The sequence below is a fragment of the Crocodylus siamensis genome, chromosome 6 (assembly GCF_052110815.1).
Source record: "Crocodylus siamensis isolate JL-2025a chromosome 6, ASM5211081v1, whole genome shotgun sequence".
Taxonomy (NCBI): Eukaryota; Metazoa; Chordata; order Crocodylia; family Crocodylidae; genus Crocodylus; species Crocodylus siamensis.
Window position 1 is genome coordinate 36,285,020 of NC_143400.1, and position 20,993 is coordinate 36,306,012.

At 43.9% G+C, this 20,993-nt stretch overlaps 1 protein-coding gene across 1 annotated transcript in view; it reads left to right on the forward strand.

The window, feature by feature from the left end:
- The window catches only part of UNC5D (unc-5 netrin receptor D), a 187,356-nt gene that overhangs the window by 130,130 nt on the left and 36,233 nt on the right, over window positions 1-20,993 (forward strand). The window contains exons 10-11 of the mRNA XM_090053908.1: window positions 2,306-2,683; window positions 6,037-6,121. Coding sequence (XP_089910034.1) covers window positions 2,306-2,683; window positions 6,037-6,121 — 463 coding nt within the window. The remainder of the gene's footprint in view (window positions 1-2,305; window positions 2,684-6,036; window positions 6,122-20,993) is intronic.

Genomic DNA, 20,993 nt, shown 5'->3' on the forward strand with positions numbered 1-20,993 from the left:
GTAGTTTCATCTGATTTCCCCAAATCTGAAAGCTTCTGGTATAAAATAGTCTCTTTTCAGAATCCATTTACCACTTTGAAGGATAGGCAAGCATTCTCCAAGGACTAGGATATGCTACTATAGCATACTGAAAGCTAGCAGTAGAATGATTTTAAATAAAATTATATACATGCATAAAGATATGCGATATTTGTTAATGTCAATGAGGAATAGGACAACTTAGTGAATTGTTTACTTCCCTTGGATAGGAAAGAGTTGAGGTCATTGGGAATTCTTTTCTTATTCCCAGTTTAGCTGACAAGGATGTAGACGGATCAGTCACTTGGAAACAAACATCTAGATGCAACCTGATTCTTCCATACCATTTAAGCTAGTCAATGGACAAGAAGCATGTTTGCTATGGTTTTATACTGGCAACAAAGCCATCAAAAATACTTTTTAAATGGATCTTTGAAATGGCCCTTAAAAAAATTGATGGCCACAAAACAAATCTTACTTAGTTTCATCTCATGGGTAATAATACAAAATGCAGTATCTTGCTAGAAAAATGCAAATGCAGTATGGCAGTTGTTATCCACAATGAGTATGGAGCCAACATGTCTAAAGCCTTGTTTTTCTTTGGTGTTGGGAAATACTTAGCAGATGCTAGAACTGCAGCAGATCATTTGTTGGAAACTCTGCAGAAGATTTGACAAGAACAATATAAAAAGCTCCAATATTTTGTGTGAAATGGGTTTCCTGAGTGGTTCACATTCTGTACTGTGTAAAAAAAAAAGTCAGTTTTAATGTTGCTAACCCAACTTAAAACACCTGAAATGGGCCTAATTTTCAAAGATTCAAATGAGCTCTGCCATTTCTGAAAACCAGACCTCTGCTACATTTTCAGTTGGGAATCAAGAATCGAAAGATGATCTTAAAACTTTAGAGCTTATATTAAGTCATTTCCCCCTTTCACAGGGTAGTCTTTGAGCCAAAAAATGTCTGAGAATTAGATTTGAAGCCAATTTTTACTACGTAAGTGTTGTCCCACTTTTCTGTTCAACCTAGTTTCCTTTAAACCTTCATCCATCTGTTCCCATAGGCTCACTGAAAAGGTTTCGAGGAAGAAGCTTGCTTTTCTACCCGGTGAGGTTGCATTTATATATATATTACCTCCCCCTCACACTTCTTGGCTACACATGCTTTGGAATTGCCTGGAGCATAAAAAACACTGTGATACTGCATTGTTTCATCTCCTTTGGAACATTACCCTATGAGAGTCTCATTTTTGAGAGCATTAGAAAGGGAAACAAGAAGCCGGATGGGAGATAGCATTGAGGTCAGGAGGAGGATGCCAGGGTGAAGAATTCATGCTGATTTCACTCGGAACAATCATCAAAACAACACAGACAAAACCTCGCGTCTAAGCCTTTTTGGAATGCTACATTACATAGCGTCCCTGAGGATGGCTTTGTTTTAAAGTTTTAACTGGCTTGTGGGGGTTTTTTCAAGCTGACAGAAGTGAGATGGAAGGAGCAGATGATGCACTTGGCTTGCATAAATAAATAAGGATGATTCAGCACTAAGGCACACTATCTAAGTGGACTTTGCACCAGCAGGGCTCTGGGTACCTATAGAGAACCGCAGTGACTTCACTGATGTTCCTTGTCTGCTTGAAAGGACTGAGATCTGCCTTTATGGATCAGGGACAAAATCATAGTATTTAGGTTACAAAATCATAGCATTCATTTAAACAGTGCTAAAACTTTGGGGAAGCACAGACAAGCTCTTCAATACTGTGAATATCTAGTACAACTCCTGTCAACTGAGGATGTCGGAGTACTTCATTAATTAAACATCACAACATTCCCCGTTGTTTAGGGAAGTACCATCTCTGTTGTACTGACAAGGAAACTGAAGTACAGGCAGACAGGTGATGAGTGGGATTTTGAAAGGCATCTCCGCTTGATTTAAGAGCTCAAATTCGCTTCTGTGGGATTAGCGCTTCTGAAAATGCCAGTTGAAGTGACTTGTCCCAGATCATGCAGCACTTTTGTTGCAAACCCAGGAGTCCAGGCTAGGTGTCCCGATTCCCAGTCACCCACCTTAGCCACTGAGCTGCCCCCCAAATTGGAAAATACTGTGTGAAATGAAAATGTGACTGAGTGGAGTGGCTGTGGAAGGGTACCTCGCTTCCCTGTACTCGCCCAGTTGCTGGAATTCAATCCTAGCATCTCTAGACATGTTAGTTGGAAAGCCTGTGCACAGAAGAGTTTCCCTTTCATGTAAAATGTAACTGAGTGCTCAATCAATTCCCTTTCATCAGGTAACTCCCTCCTTCTGAACTCATCCATGCAGCCTGACCTGACAGTGAGCAGAACATACAGCGGACCCATCTGCCTGCAAGACCCCATGGACAAGGAGCTCATGACAGAATCATCGCTCTTTAACCCCTTGTCAGACATCAAGGTCAAAGTTCAGAGTTCATTCATGGTTTCTTTGGGGGTGACAGACCGGGCTGAATATCATGGAAAGGCACATTCTGGGACATTTCCTCATGGGAACAACAGAAGCTTCAGTACAATACACGCCAGGAACAAAACCACTTATATTCAGAACCTTTCCTCTTTTTCCACGAGAAGCGAGCTGAGAACCACTGGGATTTTTGGCCATCTGGGGGGCCGGTTAGTGATGCCAAACACAGGTGAGTTGATCCCTCTTGCTCACGTGCTTTAAAAATCGTTTTATGATATGAAAAAGAAAGCTCTGTTCTTGGGTGCTCTCAAAATTATAGGCATATTATTCATAGATCATTGCTATTAGCAAATGCTTTGGTTTGGTAAAATTACAGCCAGGGTCAAGTTCAGAGGAGGGTGCGAGTTCCTTGTTAGGAAGTAGGCATTATGTCTGGCTGAGCTGTTAAACCTACACCTTTCCACGGCCTCCTTAGCATCAAAGTCACACCCCTTTAGACTTCTTTTCACTCAGTCCCTGCTCAATTAGTGGGGCGTCTGGCAAGAAGCTTATTACTAGATCAAGATCCCCAGCCCTGGTGGACAAAATGAAAGAGGACACTAATGATGTTAAAGACTGAAGCAATGCATTCTGTCAGAATTCAGGATGATTTTGCAAGAAATCTATGGTGTATAAAAGTGCAAGACTATTGGGAGGTTAGGGCTGTGTATCTGTTAGTATAATTAGTCTGCTTTTGTTTCTTTTTTTATTTCCTGACTTTCTTTTTCTTTTAGCTTAAATCTTTTTTCAAAGGATTCCCATAGCATGTCACTTCAGAGTTATCCGATAACTCAGGATTAACCTGAACATAGAAACTTTACTTACAATGTAGATATTAAATACACATCGCTAAGAGGTAAAGTCTGTTACGAAATGGTATCCGTGTCATAATTGGCCTGATACCAGTATCACCTGCTGATTCAAGCATCAGTTTGGGTTCTGGTGATTCTTACTTCTAATTTGGCATTAGACAAGACTTCTGCTTCACTTGACAGTTGTGCTTAGTGCAGCCAGACTTGTTCCCTACGGTTTGAGTACGGCGCTCCAAAGCATTGCACAGCCTTCCCCTTCATATGCCATACGTGCAGCACTGAAAATATAGCTTACATTTAGAACAAATGAATAGCAATATATCATTGGAAGAGATGAAACTGAGTCAGAACGATGCCCAACGCACAGGATGCATTCATGTCTTCCTGAAAGATTTTTATGTTCAAGAATTAATATTGTAAACTCAGGGGTGCCAAATCAGCATTGCAAAGTTCACTATGAAAGCTAGCTCAACGAAGATTTACAAATGACAGGATTCATAACGTACACTGATATTTAGATGAAGAAAATTGAGGGCAGCGAAAAAGAGAACACACACGATGATGTGGTTGGCAGTAATGAGTTTCCACATCAGCTTTCTGGGATCTGGGAAAGCTCAGTTGAAGGGTTAAGAAAGGCATGCATACTTTGAAATGTATCTTCTATGCAAAAACTATTAAATGGAGAAGAACTAAAAACAGGTTGCTCTGTTTTTATATCAAACAAAAGGCTGCCGGGTAGCAGTTTCCCCCTCTCCCAATCAAAGCTATCTGCAGGAGTGACATGTCAAAAACGGGAAAATACTTCTGGGCCCTTGAGCTTCAAGCTGTCTCCTTTTCCCCCCACTCCATAAAACAGAGCTCTCTTGACGGCAGAGATTCAGCTACATTCAGTCACAACGTTCTCTTACGCTCTTTCTTGTGTGTTGAAAAAACACTAATAGATCATTGATTGAGGCAAAGCTAAGATAGTTTGGGGATGTCTCTGAGCTCTGTAACCTCTGAGCTTGAAGTATGAGTGATGGTTGACTTGAAACACGCATTGCCTAAGTGCTGTTGTTGGGGGGCACACAGAGCAATGCAGTTCTGGTCCTTATTCCTCCTGTCCTACGTGAAGTGGGTGTTTCTTTTTTTTACCAAAGCTCCCTGTTATCCAGTAGCATTAATCCTGCAAAGAAGGAGATGTTTTAAACATCCAAGGTTTATAACTGAAGTAAGATGTGAATATGGGATGACTAAACTGCTGTGTTTTTCTAAATCAGTATGCAAGCCAGGTGAATACTTAGAAGGACATTGCAAAGCCATAGGTGGTACCTAGTAACATTGCCTTTCACTGCAAATTAGTTGCCTAACTGCACTTTGTGCATGGGAAAAATCCACCCGTTTAGCCATCTTGGGTTTTATCAATACCACTACAGTATGAACCTATCCTTTCTGCCTGCAAGCAAAATGGTTGCACTGAAGTCAGCCATAAATATCGAAAGTGTTTGTCTACAGCAATAAAGCGAGAGCACTAGATAGGTGACTGATAATCACAAACAAGACACCTAACCAATGTAGTGGTGTCTGTGCCCCTAACATTCATATTAAGGTCATAGTTAATAACAGATCTCATTGCCAGGAGGTACAGAGCAGAATTTCTTAGTGTGTCTCACTCTTAGCACAAGTGCAAGAAACTAATGATAACCAGAATCTTACTGAATAATGTTCATAAATTTAAAGCACAAATAACTTGTTTTGTAATGAGTCTCGGACTGCACAACTGTACAGCAGCTCTTGCTGACAAGGGTGCAGTTCAGGCTGCCTCCATAATGGAATTAAAAGGATGCCTTCTCTCAGTTGAAATTATAATAACCAAATTGAATGCTTTTGTACTCCAGCATTGATTCTCCTGATGAAGGAGAGGGTGAGACATTATTTGAGGGGGAGGAAGACACCCTGAGGTTTTATTTTTGCAAAGGCTTTATTTTTTTTTTCCTCCTGCATACCCAGTTCATTTCTTATCATAAACAAGAAGATACATTAAAGAGAAGAACTGTGCTCTGTGGGCTGTTATCTGGGAGCTGATGTAAAAGATTTACTTCAAAGCAACTGCTACAGAGGAGAGAGAGATCCGGCACCCCTCATGAACTGTAGGGCTGGGCTGAGCCTCCTTAACTCTGCTGTGTACTACACCTAGGAAAGGACTACTGAGATTTTACATTTGCATTCATACTTTTGAAGCTTAGCAGTTTTATCCTCTCTGACCACACAGAAAATTGTTTTTAAGGCCTGACACCAATGACAGAATTATCTTCCTTAGGGGATAAGATGTCTCTGAGGATTGTTAATGGGACACATGAGTTTTTTTGCCTATCCATGGCTGGAGTTACAGTCTGACCTAGACCAGTAGCAACTGAAAGCTGTTAGATTCTGATGGCTGTAAAAGTAGTTATTCAATGTATCCTTTAGAAAAAGGGCCGAGGCAACCATCACAGTTAGATCTTAATCTGACAATGTGCAGTACAAATAAATAAGCAAAATATTTTAATCAAATGGGGGTTCTTAATCTGATTCACTTAAGGCCCCACATTTTATTCCCATTTTAATAGGAACTTTCTGCTAGGATGCTAGAGAGTTTCCAGAGGCTGTCATTCAGAGGCAATTTTTCAAGGTTTTCTTGAAGCCCAAAATATTTCCAGAATCCTTGTGTTTGGAAAGTACAGCAATAACCACTATATTTATTCCATCTTAGGAGTCAGTTTGCTGATACCACATGGTGCTATCCCTGAAGAGAGTTCATGGGAAATTTATCTTACCATTGGTCAAGGGGAATCCAGGTAAGAACAACATGGCAGTTCTTTCTTAGAACTGGACTATCATAGAAAATTAGGGTTGAAAAGGACCTCAGGAGGTCATCTAGTCCAACACCTTGCTCAAAGCAGAACCATCCCCAACTAGATCATCCCAGGCAAGGCTTTGCCTTGCTAGGCCTTAAAAACCTCCAAGGATGGAGAGATTTTGCAGCCTCTTTGGTGTTCCAGTGTTTTCCTACCCTCTTAGTAAGAAAGTTTTTCCTAGTATCCAACCTAAACCTCTCTTGCTGCAACTTGAACCCATTGCTCCTTCTTCTGTCATCTGTCAACACTGAGAACAGTCCAGCTCCAGCCTGTTTTGAATCTCCCTTCAGGAAGTTGAAAACTGCTATTAAATCCCCTCTCAATCTCCTCTTCTCTAGACTAAATAAGCCCAGTTCCCTCAGCCTCTCGTCCAAAGTCATGTGCCCCAACCCCCTAGCCATTTTTGTTGCCCTCTGCTGGACTCTCTTCAATTTGTTCACATCCTTTCTGCAGTGGGGGGCCTAACACTGGATACAGTACTTCAGATGTGACCTCACCAATGCCGAATAGAGGGGAATAATCACTTCCCTTGATCTGCTGGCAGTGCTCCTACTAATGCCACCCAGGATGCTGTTAGACTTCTTGACAACAAGGGCACACTGCTGGCTCATATTTAGCTAACTGTTCACTGTAACCCCCAGGTCCTTTTCTGCAGAGGTGCTGCTTAGCCCATCAGACCCCAGATTGTACTGGTGCATAGGATTGCTCTGTCCAAACTACAGGATTTTGCACTTCTCCTTATTGAACCTTGTGAGATTTCTTTTGGTCCAATCCTCTAATTTGTTAAGGTCTCTCTGAACCTTAGCGCAGTCGATTTCTATCCATAATTATATCATGTAATGGAACGTGGAGGCCTCATTTCAGACTCATTTATAATAGTATAACGCTGATGATTTCAGAGGAATTGCATGATGTCAAGAATAGTAGTTTGAGTACTTTTACTACAACAATAAATTCAGCTTTGAAAAATCTGTTGATTGTCTGAATATCTCAGGTAAGGAGCTTTGCAATTTGGAGGTCATTTATCTGAATATTCCCGTTGCTGATACCAGTTGAATTGTTGTTACCTCCATCCAGTGGACATCTGGGAGTCTATGTTCAGTTGATGAGTGGGCTCTCAATTCAATTCCTTGCTTATAGATATGTTCGTTGTCTAAGACATCAAAAGAGTCTGCCCTCGGTAGCTGTCTTGGCAATGGCCAAGTCAACGTAGGCACAGGAACTGTCTTTTGAGCATTAGAGGTAGTCTCCCTATGCTGCATTTGACAGCAAAGATAACGTCTGAAGAAGTGTTAAGTTGTTTCGATTTCTCCAAGATTTCCCATTCAATTGATTTTAATTTGGCGGGGTGGGGGGGCAACACAAAAACAAAAGAAATACAAAAACTGCTTTTTTTTTGGTTTCTTTACACAGTTGCATCCTGTGCTGCCATTGCCACCCCATCACACAAAATGAACCTAACTCTTCTGCAGACAGTTTTAAGACTATATCTCATTGGAGATATTGGGAGGCCTAATTCTGTTGCTGTAGACACCTCTGCACATCTAGAGTGACTCCATGGTATTCAGTAGAATTATTTCAGACCTTCTTTATTACAGTGACACTGGACTTGGGTCTGAAACCTCTTACTGTAAAACATGGGGGTTTTTTTTCCCTTATTGCTGTGAAACAAAACAGTCAGAGAAACAGATGGTTTTAACAGATTTTGATAGCTGTTCCCATAAAAGGATTTGTTGGTTCCCACTGGCTTTAACTTTTCACACAACATGGGCTGTACAGAATCGAAGTGCTATACCAGTCAGTTGTTTCTCAGAGCCCAATGGGTTCTGCTGATGCACAGCACTAAGTTTAGCCCAAGTTATTTTCTCAATTCCAGTAGGTCCTAGCTGGAAACTCCACTGAAGCCCCGGGAGACACAACAGACATAGCAAATAGAAACTTAACCAAACTGAGCACAGCAGGTGAGGACAGGTTGTTTAGGTCATGAATGGAGCATAATGTCACAATGCTAACAAAAAGAGTTGGAGGGCAGGTTTGAAGGAGGACATGACTGCAAGCCATATCTTTCAAGCTTTCACCGTTAGAGGCTATCCTTTATTTTTGTAACTGGAATTTCATTTTCCTAAGGCAGATCTGACCTTGTTTTGTTCCACAGCCCCACGAATCATTTCCAGCATTTTGTTTCTAAGTGATATTTGTTCTATATTATATCATCTGACTACTGAACGCATTATTTTTCTTAAGTGACCCTTTTGATTCATGGCATACTAATTCTGGTGGGGATCCTGTGATTTGAACAAACCTGGCAGATATTAGGATTTGCACTGTTTTTAAAGTGCCTTGAGAATGGGGGATGAGAAATGCAAACATGCATCAATTAAAGATTCCCAGGAAGACAGATGAGTTTGCAGACACTTTGCAAACCATCAAACATGATGGTAAAAGGAGCTGAATTTTTCCCAAATACATCCACCAACTTTGGGTACCCAACTTGAAATACCTATGTACTGATGTTGTTCAGCACCATAAAATATCATTTTCAGGTCAGCCATCCAAAATTAAAATATTTTTGAAGGTTGGCCCTAAATATTTTGGAAGAGGCCCTAAATATCATAGAAGAGGCACTGATATCCCTTGCCTACAAGTCCCATTCCCCAAGTAAAAAATCCCCAAACCCAGAAACATTGGCATTCAAGTACTCTCAGATCATTAAACAATACTCAGAGTCCCCCTAGACTTTCGTTCTTAACATTACCTTAACTGTCTGTACCAAAACTATCACTACTGTTACAAACGGCAGTTCTTTTTCCTTTCCACATACTCACATTGGAGTGTATTTGATTTATACATGAAAAACTTAGATATTTTATGGGTTGTTTTTTCCCCTTTTGCTGCATGCATTCTGATTTTTCTCGGTCCTCTTGGGTAAATACAACTTGTCACTTAGTTCTGTGATGATGTATAGCTCTTGAGAGTTTGTCACAATCATTCCGGTGTACTATATTTTACTCAGATATATTTTTCCAAATCAGGCAACCTTGGTCTAAGCCTTAAAAAATATTAATATAAAGGTAAAGATCAGCACAGCCCGGACACTCAACAGTATAGCCTTTTACTTCTGCTGCTAAGCTGTGCTAAGGTATGTATCATTTACGGGTTTGTTTGTACCGTTGCTGAGTGTACTTTACTTGCTTCACTTATGGTTTACAATGAGATTCTTCATCTTAGTGTCCTGTCAAATCTGTCTAAACAGAGTCAGTCCAGTACTTGGACAAGAGATCTCTAAGGAATACAGAGGTACTGCAGGAAGCAGAAATGGCAATTTAGGTTTTCATATTCCACCAGTCTCCTTAGTGTCACTCGCCTCTCTGAACATGTTGCTAGATGGAATTTTACTGCTGCAGGTCCCACCTACAAAATGAGAATAATCATTTTTAAGAGTCATTAAAGCTATTTGGAGATGGCAGCTTTTTTGCAAGAGGAGGTGCATTGACTCAAGTGCCCTGACCAACTTCAGTCCTGAATTGTGATATTCTTCTGCTTAACTCCCTGTTGTTTTCAAATGGGTATTGTAGTCTGCTGTACTCGCTGTCCTAAAACTGTCATACAGTTTTCCCTCTGGGCTGCTCAACAACAGCTGCATTGCACCCTCAGTGGAGACTGCATTACAGTGAGGAATTAGGCAATCCTTTTATTTCCCCTTTCACATTTGCCTCTTAAAGAGGGGTAGTGAGACTGCTGGGTCCTGTGAGATGGCTCCACAAGAAGGGACAGAGAAATTCAAATTTGATTTTTAAAAAACAAATAGAAAACAAATAGAGCCTGGGCATCGGTGAAGGCTTGGTGCCAGTTCTTGAAGGGGATGGTTATGTCCATGATCATGATCTTCTTGGCCTCCTCATTAGTGATGACAAGGTCGGGTCTCATTTGTTTCTCATGGCCTGGGACAGCGCGGTTCGCAGAGACCTCCCCCATGAGATCTGGAATGGCCTTTGCCAGGTGGTCCTGGACAGCTTTGTGGCAGAGCTGCCAGGCTCTGGCACGTGGCTTACAGGCACACAGCACGTGGGGGAGGGTCTCCATCTCATAGCTGCACTGCCGGCACCTCGTGTCCTGGTGACTGTAGCAGATGGCCCCATTCAGAGGCAGGCAGTTGAGGTGGGCACAGTGGAGGAAGCAGTCCACAAAGCACATGAAGCTGCCACTGGGCATGAAGTGGTTCCTGGAGTCCCACTTCGAGGTGATTTCAAAGACTCTACCCTGGTCAGGTTTGGCCCTCAGGGTGCCGGCGTACTTATTCAGGAACCATTCCAGGAATGTCCCCACGGGGGGCATCATGGTGACGTGGTTGGCATGCAGGGCTGGCAACAGCAACACTCCCTGCTCCTGGCACTCCTTGGTCCAGGTCCACATCCAAGTACAGCTGATGCGCTTCCCGAGGTGATGCATGATGTTGGAGGCTGGGCTCGAGAGCAAGAAGTCCCTGCTGTCTCTGCCAAACTTTCCCTCCAGCAAGCAGCTGAGGAAAGTGGCTAGGTCATGTCCAGTGGGTTGCTTTGCAATCCTCTTGCATGCAGTCTCCTCAAGGGAGCTGGTGGTGATGATACTTACTGTCGAGTCCAGGCAGGTTAGGAGGTGGCAGGCATGGGTGACCACCGCAATGTCACGGAGGTCTCCCATGTGGGGGACATTGGCATCTCTCTGCCAGTAGGGGACATGCAGGATCTCATTGCTGACCCTCAGTGGCAAGTGCCACCACTTTTTTAGCAGCTGACAGATCTCGGAGACTGCCTTGTTGAGGGGGGTCTCGAGGACTGCCAAGCCTCTCAGGTCAAACACGACGCAGGGGGATGAGGAAGGTGTTCACCACATTGATCTTCTGCCAGGGGGCCAGCAGGGATGAGTCTAGCTTGCGGGCATCTTCCACAATGCCATCGATGGTCTCCTTTAGCATCTGTTTGGCCAGGTGGCCACTGGTGATGCTGAGGTGGCAATATGCCTTGCTGTCATTGCATTTGTCCCTGACGTTGTCCCAGAACAAAAACATCCCAAGATACCACGTTACCCTTCAAATCAGGGTTTAGTGAGTGACTGAATGCACTGCTGTTTTTCTGTCACTGATTCAACAATTCAAACCCAAGATACCCATTCAGATGTACTTTGAGATATCCTGGAAGAACCTATTCAAACTTCTTATCCCATGAACCTTTTTTAGCATTTATCCTTGGATAATAGGCACGGATGTCTAAATGATGTAACTTCAGGTGTTATGTCGGGTTTTCTGTCAGGGTTGACTGTAGTTTTGCTAAGACATTAGCTGGTTCATAGATTCACAGATGCTCGGGTTGGAAGGGACCTCAACAGATCATCGAGTCTGACCCCCTGCCCGGGGCAGGAAAGAGCGCTGGGGTCAGATGCCCCCAGCCAGATGCCTACCCAGCCTTCTCTTAATGACCCCCAAGGTAGGGGAGAGCACCACCTCCCTTGGAAGCCCCTTCCAAATTTTGACCACCCTTACTGTGAAGAAGTTTTTCCTGATATCTAGCTTAAATCCGCTCTCTGTCAGTTTGTGACCATTGTTCCTAGTTTTTTTCTTCTTCTTCTTTTAGGGCACCCCTTGGGGTTACTAGGAACAAAGGATTTATATAGGATAGTTTGGATAGGGATGATCCTGCCTTAGGCGGGGGGGAGGGGGGGGAGTACTAGATGACCCCTTGAGGTCCCTTCTAGTCCTACGTCTTTATGATTCTATGACTGCACTTTCTCCCAGGATAAAATGGTTTATCCCACATAAATGCAACATCTATTTGTAGCGTAAGCACGAGGACTGAATTTTTGGGGCTTTCCTCCATTAGAGGTTGGAGGCTCCAAACCACCTTCCTACTTACTGCGTAAATAAATGGGCTCTTGCTTTTGCATGTTTCTTCACTTTCTTTAGCTATGCTTTCATAATTTACATTATGGAGACTCTGAGCAGACTTTAGTGACTAATTTAAAGCTACTTCTTTTACGAGTGGGAACACACTCTTGTGCAGAACAGCCACCCTGTATCCCTTAAGCCTTGTTTTGAATGCTTGAGTAGTGGCCCTGGCAGTTGGTAGAGTTTTGTGCTATAAGAAACCAAAGCGGATGAAAGCTCGGTACCCAAAGGGGGAATCAGGAAGTCCTAGATTCCCGATAGAGGCTTTCCTCTCTTCTCCTCAGCCTGAAAGCTACTTTCAAGTAACAAAAGATGCAGGAAAATTGGCTGGTATTTCTGAAAAGAAGGGACATTAAAAGAAGAAAATAACTGCATACTGAGTAAATATTTAGTTACAATAGCTTAGATAGTTAAATAATTACTGGAGTTTTTCTTTAAAAACCAAGAAAAAGACACAGTGCTGCCTCTGAATTTTAAAGCCTGAAGATATTTTTCCAAAACTTAATCTGAAACCTTTTTCGTTTTTTTCTCTATCTGGAATCCTTTGTGAGAACTTTCATATTCCATCCCCATCTGCTGCCATTGTTTTTTGATCATTTTCAATGAAAGATTAAGATATGTGAAGGGAAGGAAGAAAAAAAAAACACCCCAGCTGTTTCATCTGCAAGGGTTCTGCGGAAGTGAATTAAAATAGGTTAATTAAAGACAAGTAGCAAATTTTACCTACTGTTTTATTTTTGTGGGTAGAAACAGAGGTGGTGAACCAGACCAGAGAATTACCATGGGGAGATATTTTTTAATGAAATCCTATAAAATGAAACAAAGGCAAACACTAATTTAGTTTTCCATTACAATCCCATTTTCCCTTTTCAGAGTTGAGACAGTATCAACGTATTTTTCAGCCATCTTAACTTGGTTAGAATGAAAGAGACTTGTCTAGCAGCAGCATCCAGTGCTGACATGATGGAAATTTGAGTTCACTTTGATCACCCCTGAATTTTTTGTTCCCTCTGGTAGGAGGAGTTACAGTCACTTTGCAGAGAATGCCGATTTACATTTCGATATCAACTTTCATCTACAGGCATCCCAAATTGCTCCGCTGACTATGTCCCTTTAGCAACGCTGAAATACAGCCTCTTCTGATTTGGACGGCATCAGCTAGTTGGACAAGCTTACTGCGCAGAACTAGGCGCAAAGTTGAATTCTGGGCTGGAGTAAATGGGGAGCAATGATTTAGTTACTTTTTCCCATCAAGTTGAAGATTACCTGAAATACTGCCTCCCCTAGGAGTATCATACTATATCATATCGGATCATATTGTATCATAATATTGAGCCTGCCAGGATCTGAATGTGCAGTTACAGGAAGTTTAGGGATATTGGACTAGATGGAAGCCCTCTGAGGCAGGCATTGCACCACTGTGCGCACTCATAGGCTGAGCCCATTTTAACAATAATGGGCTACACATCATTACTACTATTATGTCCTTTTTCCAGTCCCCGCAGGGAGAAGATAAAAATTAAGAACATTCTCAATCTGGGCAAAAATCTTTCTACTTGCTCTGTTTCAAACGTTCTCATTTAAAAACTGCAAAACCCACAGTTTTTCCTATCACCTGTGCACAGCCCGGGTTTCAGCACAAATCATTTATCTCTGTTGTGAACTGGGGTAATGCAGTCCCTTGTGAAATAGGACTTGTGTTCGTACTTAAAGAAGAAAATGAATCCTGCCTGGAAGCACTTCCGAATCTCAAACTACGCTCCTAATCAAATCCCCGGTGGAAATGGTGGCATCTCTAAAGAGAGTTCACACCAAAGACAGACTTGGCCATAAATCTGGGGTGCCACAAAGAACCTCAAAGAAGGGGCTGGCAATTGGGACTTTATAAAGTATGTATTGAATGACCCCCTACAGAAAAAATTACCAAGACGAAATTCTGGATACCATCCCGACTTGGATAGTAGCAGAAAGCACGTGTTACCAATGCCTGTGAAAGTAATGACAAAAAATCACTCGTTCTACACCGAGTGAAAATTGGCGTGAAGCATCTTTTGCCTCTACTTAATTTTCTCTTTACACCTGCTTGAACCAGTAAGATGGAGTGAGAGCCAAAGTACCAAAAAAAGAAAACCCCAAACAGCCATCTCCTTCCTGCTCCACACCTTTCCCAGTTGTCTTCAGGGGATGGGAAGCACAGGAGCCCTTGCTGTCCACTGCAGCAGAGCTGGGTTCATCTGGGGATGCAGACAACAGCAACAGGATTGGACGGGGTGGGGGGGTTTCCCTTCCCTATGCCTGTTCCAGGACAAGGCGGAGTGGAGGCAACTACTCCCCACTGCCCAATTGCTGCTGTCCCCTTCCCAAATCAGCCCATGTCCTGCTCAGCTTGGCTGGCTCTGGAGCTTCCCTACCCCTACAACAGTACAGAAAGCAGCAGTGGCAAGCAGGGGCATGGGAGATGGGAAGGGAGAAGAGACATGTCTCTGAGCAGGAAGGGGAAGAGAGCGGGGATTTTCATTTGCTTTAGGGACTTAAAGTACCCAGGAGCTTCTGCAGGGCAGTCTGCCCATATTGGTGGAGGTTGGGAGCAACGGGTCCAGCTACACCCGTGATATGGGTTGCTTTTCCCACACCCACCTTTTGAAAAATCCTAAATCCTTGCTAGTGCCTGGCAGAGTGCATCTTGGAATATGGTGATGTGCCTAGTAGTGCGTCCAACCTCTTCTAATGAAAAAATTATTAGGCTTAGATGAATGAAAGAAGAATGGATGGCTTTGCAGTTAAGGACCTTGATTGAGACTGAGCTCTCAGTTTAGTTCCTGAGATTTTCTACAGGTTTCTGCTATAATTTTGAACAGGTCACTTAATATTCCTGTGCCTCCACACCACATTTGCAACATAAAAAGGTAATGATTCCTTTTTCTCATTCCTTCTGATTGCAAGAAATTGTCTCCGCTACAGAAATCCTGGCAGAATGGAGGTACAGCAGTAGAGCGCTCCTCAAAACACTAGAGCAACCTAAGTGGTAATTCAAACACATCTAGAAGACAAAGACAGATCAATAATAGACTATTTCTTTACCTATATAAAGAGTTTTTGTTCACGAAGGAGAAATAATAGGTCTATCAAGGTAAGTTTCCTTTACACTTAATTTTGGCAATAGCAAGGAAAGTTCCCATCAACAGCAGTATTAAAGGAGTGGAACAGTTGCTGATGGTCTTGAAAGACAGCCATTTTGGGAAAGGTCAGACCAATGGAATTGCAGGATTTCTGCAATTTCCTGCAATTCCAGGATTTCTTGGGGAGAGGCTGAATTTTGGCAATGCAGTGAATTTCTGGAGGAAGCCTGACTAGAAACCTTAGACATAGATAAGATCTCATTGGTGATGGTGGGTGGAGAGTGAGGAAAGGAGATCCATTTTGAATGCTCGACCACCTTTCAGGGAGAATGGGGAAACTAATAACTTCTTAGCCCCTCTTTAAAAAAAAAAAGCATGTTGAGTCAGAAATTGCTTAAGAGTGCTTGGTTAGTAGTGACAGCAGGTTCACAGACCATAGTTTGGAAACAATTCAGGATGCCCTAATCAGTAGGCCTGCGTGAAGCGGCTAGTAGTCACTTTGGATTCGGATTCGGCCGATTCGGGGGACAGTGGTTTGATTTGATGATTCAAATCACTGTCCCGAATCAATTTGGCCGAATCTGATTCAGAGATTCGGCTGCTGCCAAATCAGCTGAATCTCCAAATCACACAGGTCCCATCCCTCGCCCACTCTCCCAGCACTGCCTGGCCCCAGCTCCTGGCTCTTTCGGGAAAAAAAGCCCCCACTCACCAGCTACTGCAAGGGGGGGAGTGATCCCCACTGCCCCCCGTTGCCCCATGCTGTGTGGGGGTCTCTTTCATGAGACCCCTAACCCCCACCTGCTCTCCCAGCCCACCCCCACATGGCTGTCCCACCTGCCCCAACTCCCGGCCCTTTAAAAAAAAAAAGCCCTGACTCACCAGCTTCTGACCAGCGGGGTGGGGGGGCAATTCCCTCTGCCCTGCACTGCCCCACACAGCAGCAGGGGCTCTACCATGAGCCCCCAGAAGCCCCAAGGCTGCTGCAGCAGCTGGTGAGTCCAGGGTTTTTTTGGTTTGTTTGTTTTTTTTAAAGGGCCAGGAGCTGGGGCAGGTGGGAAAGCCATGGGGGGATGGGAGAGTGGGCATAGGTTGAGAGGGGGGCTTGTGGCAGAGCCCCTCATGCAGCGTGGGGCAGTGGGGGGCAGTAAGAATTCCCCCCACTTGGCAGCACCCAGTGAGCGGCAGATTTTTTTTTAAATAACTGGGAGCCGGGGCGGGCAAGGCAGCCATGGGGGGCCTGGGCCTGGCCTCCCCCACCCCCTACTTACCAGCACAGAGTCCAGGTCCACCTCCCTGCTGCCGCCAGCAGGGACTGTCCGAATCGCCGAAGCTCTCTGAATCTTTTCTGAATTGATTTGGACTGTTAAATTGGTCTCCTGATTCGATTCGGATTCAGAGATTAGGTCCCTGAATGAGGCCAAATCTCCTCTGAATCCAGTCAGTTCCTGAAGCTTTGCATGGCCCCACTAATCAGCTATAAGATTCTGACTAGACATTGCATTTCCATTCACAGCAGCTAAATCTCAAACCTCACATCCTCTTCACAGCCATACCGTACTGGGGGTTTTCTTTAGCTTTTGTCTCTAAAATGCTAATGCTCCATAACCACCTGCTGCCAACATGAAAGCCTGGGGAGATGTAAAAAGAAAAATAAATAAAAATTACGTAAAGTCAATTAGTTGTGTTGTGGAGAAGAGAGAAAAGTTTGCCAGCTGTGTGTCCTCCAGAGATGCACACTCAGTAGTCAATACCATGTCTTATCAGGGTTCAAAATGAAAAGGACTAGTGCTGTAAGAAAAAAAAGGAAAACACTAATGGTTTTTACACAGCCTTCACATTTTGGCATTCAAACTTTCATTCCTTGTGGAGAAAAAGAAAAGCTGTGACTAAAAGTTATTAAAAAGGGAGTGGTGGGAGAAACAAAACACTGAAAATAATTAATGCAACTATTGTTCAGTTGCATATAGATTGCCGTGCCAGGTCAGTCCCTCAAGAGCAATGTCCTGCCTCCAGAAGTGGCTGACCCCTGATACTTTAGCAACAGGGAAAGGGACCTGTTTCACATACATTCTGTAATGCCAGGTGTGCAGCAGGGAAAAAGGTCTTTTTAATGCCTGTCATGACCATTTCACAAGCTGAAGCATGAGACTTCAGCCTGGTAGCATGTATGATCAGGCATAATGATTGGCGGAGCAAGGGAGGAAGAAGAGCTAGGACTCCTGGATTCTGTTCCCAGCTCTCCTGGATTCAGTTTGAAGCACTGGGCAGATTTGCTTCAGCTCCCTGTTTATGTGATTTAATTAATGCATGTAAAGTGTTATGAGATGCTCAGTGGGAAGGTTCTATTAGAGAGACAAATGTTGCTAGCCTGCAATTATCAGGATTAGAATAATAGGGAGTCCTTATTAAATGCAGAATATATAGGGCAAATTCCAACAATAGGGTTAACCCAGTTATAACCAGAGGCAGAGTCTGCTCTTGACTGTGTAAAGATTCCTTGATCACGGTTTTATTCTCTCCCTTTTCTTAAACACTATCCCTCCTACACACCACAATACAAATTGCTGTCATTCTAATAGTGCATTTTAATACTACATTCATCGCAATATGAAAATAAGAATAACTCAAATGAGTCTTAATTAAAGATGCAGTGGAAAAGATAACAATGGCTTGTGTTCACTAAGAGGTTTGAATAACATGAACCTTCCTTTTATAAAGATAAAGTCACCAGTTCATACCTCTGATTGCTTATTGAAAAAGGGACTTCACGTAGTGTAATTATACTTTATTTGTGTGTGTCATTTCTTTTATTGCCAATTTTTCTGGAAGAAATAGCAAGTCCTATTAGAATGAGTTATCATAAACATAACTTCTAGTCTAGTTAATTGAAGCCTAGTGAAGGCACTATATAGAAAAACTAATTGCAAGTTGAGCCTCAGCTCTGTGTTTTAAGAGTGGCCTAGGGCAGTGGTTCGCAACCTTTTTTTGTAGCAGGACCCATTTGTAAACATTGATGGCCAGTCTCGACCCAGTGCCTCTCGCTCCCAACCCACTGCCCCTTGTCCCTAGCCTCCCAGTATATGGGGCAGAGAGGTTTGGGGGTATGAGGGGCCCAAGCAGTCCCTTGCAGGCTGGAACACTGACAGGGACCAACATACAAGTGAGCCCAGTTGATAGGGATACTGGGAGAGCCACTCTTGCAGGACAGGAAGATTAGGGCCTCAGTAAGAGAACTCAGGTGCCTATATCCTAACACCAGGAGCATGGGGAACAAGCAGGAGGAGCTAGCCCTCCTACTCTTCAGTGGGCATTATGATCTCGTAGGGATTATGGAGACCTGGTGGGACTCCTCACATGACTGAAGTGTAGCTATAGAGGACTACACCCTGCATAGAAGGGACCAGGTGGGGAAGAAAGGAGGAGGCATTGCTCTCTATGTGAAGAAGCAGTACACCTCCTTGGAGCCTGACATCAGCTCCAAAAATAGAAACCCTCTGGGTCAAGTTGCAGGTGGGAGGGGCACAGCAAGACAGACCTAACTATAGGTGTATACTACAGACCATCACACCACGGGGAGGAGCTCGATTTGGAGTTCACTCTAGAATCAACTGGGGCTGCACATGCATGTGACATACTCATCACGGGCGATTTTAATTATTCAGACATCTCCTGGGAAGAGCATTCAGCCAAGCTGGAATGGCCGCAATCCTTCCTGACCTGTGCCGAGGAGCTTTTTCTGACTCGAGATGAATGGGCCAACCAGAGGTGATGCTCTGCTAGACTTGGTCCTGGCCAAAGGAGACAACCTGGTGACTGACTTAAGAACGGAAGGAAGTCTGGGTGACAGCAACAACGAAACCATCGTGTTCACTGTCCCATGTAAGGCAGACAAATTGGATAGCAGGTTTGAAGTCTTACACTTCAAAAATGCAAATTTCAACAAGCTCAGATCATTAGTAGGACAAGTGCTGCAGGACTGGGGACCAACGGCAAAAGGTGGGCACAAAGAGTGGATGTTCCTTAAGGACATGATCCTTGAAGCACAAGGGAAGCCCATTCCCATGTGGAGAAAAGGTAACAGAAGGGCTGGGAAGCCCTCTTGGCTAAACACGGAAATCACAGTCCTCTTAAGAAAGAAGAAAGAGGCTTATAAATGATGGACGCTTTGGGCAGGCCCTAAGGAGGACTATTCCCCAACAGCCTGCATTTGGAGGAAACAGATAACACAGGCTAAAGCAACAGCCAAACTTAGATTAGCAACGGGAACCAAGGACAACAAGAAGTCCGTTATGTACATAGGGAACAGAAGGAAAACAAATGGAAGTGTGGAGCCTTTGCTCAGCAACTCAGGAGAGCTGGTTACTGGCACCCAGGAGAAAGCTGAACTCCTGAAAGTCCTTGAGGAATGGAAGAGGGCCAGTGTTGAGCCCATCCACCAGAAAAGCAGGAGGGAGGACCCAGGTAACTATAAGCCAATCAGCCTAACTTCCATCTTAGGGACAATCCTAGAAAAGGTCATCAAGGAATCTATCTGAGATCAGCTTGCAGAAGGTAAGATTCTGAATGTCAGCCAGCATGGCTTTGTCGTGGGCAGGTCTTGCTATACCAACCTTATCTCCTTCTATGACTAGGTAACTCGTCACCTGGACACAAGAGAACAGGTTGATATTGTATACCTTGACTTCCAAAAGGCCTTTGTTCTAGTATCCCACGATGTCCTCACAAGAAAATTGGAGGATTGTGGGCTTAACTCCGAGACAGTCAGGTGGGTAAGAAACTAGCTGCAGGACAGGACCCGGAGAGTCGTAGCAAACGGATCTGTGTCATCCTGGCAAGAAGTGGGCAATGGTGTCCCACAGGATTCGGTACTTGGTCCAGTACTTTTCAACATCTTTATTAACAATTTGGATGTGGGGGTGAAGAGGTCACTGGCCAAGTTTGTGGATGACACCAAGTTATGGCGAAGCGTGGTCACGTTTGAAGATAGGCTACAGTTACAGGCGGAACTAGATAGGCTAGCAAGTTGGGCGGATTGGAACCTGATGAAGTTCAACATCGAGAAGTGTAAAGTGCTCCACCTCAAGACAAGCAACGCCCAACACACCTGCAAACTTGGCAGCACCAAACTGACCAGCACGACAAATCAAAGGAACCTGGGGGTAATAATAGACCACAGTATGAATATAAGCTGGCAGTGCGATGCTGTAGCCAGAGGGGCAAATAATTCTCTGGCATGCATCAATCTATGCATCTCCCACAAAGCCAAGGAGGTGATTCTTCCACTGTACTCAGTACTGGTGAGACTGCAGCTGGGGTACTGCGTCCAGTTCTGGGCACCACACTTTAACGAGGACATAGACAAGCTTGAGAGAGCCCAAAGAAGAGCCACCCGTATGATGACAGTCTTAAAAGGCAAGCCATACATGGAAAGGCTGAGGGATCCGGGACTCTTCAGCCAGAGGAAAAGTAGGCTGAGAGGGGACCTAGTAGCAGCTTACCGCTACACTAGAGGAGTACATCAAGGACTTGGTGAGCAATTGCGAAAACCAGGACTAATGGCCACAAACTCCTGAAAGACTGATTCAGGCTCAACATTAGGAAAAACTTCACAGTCAGGTAGTCCAGACTGTGCAGTAAGCTCCCTCCAGAGGTGGTGCAATCACTTACCCTGGAGATCTTCAAGAGGAGACTGGTTGGTTACCTTGCTGGGGTCACCTGACCCCCAGTTATCTTTCCTGATTGGTGCAGGGGGCTGGACCTGATGATCTTC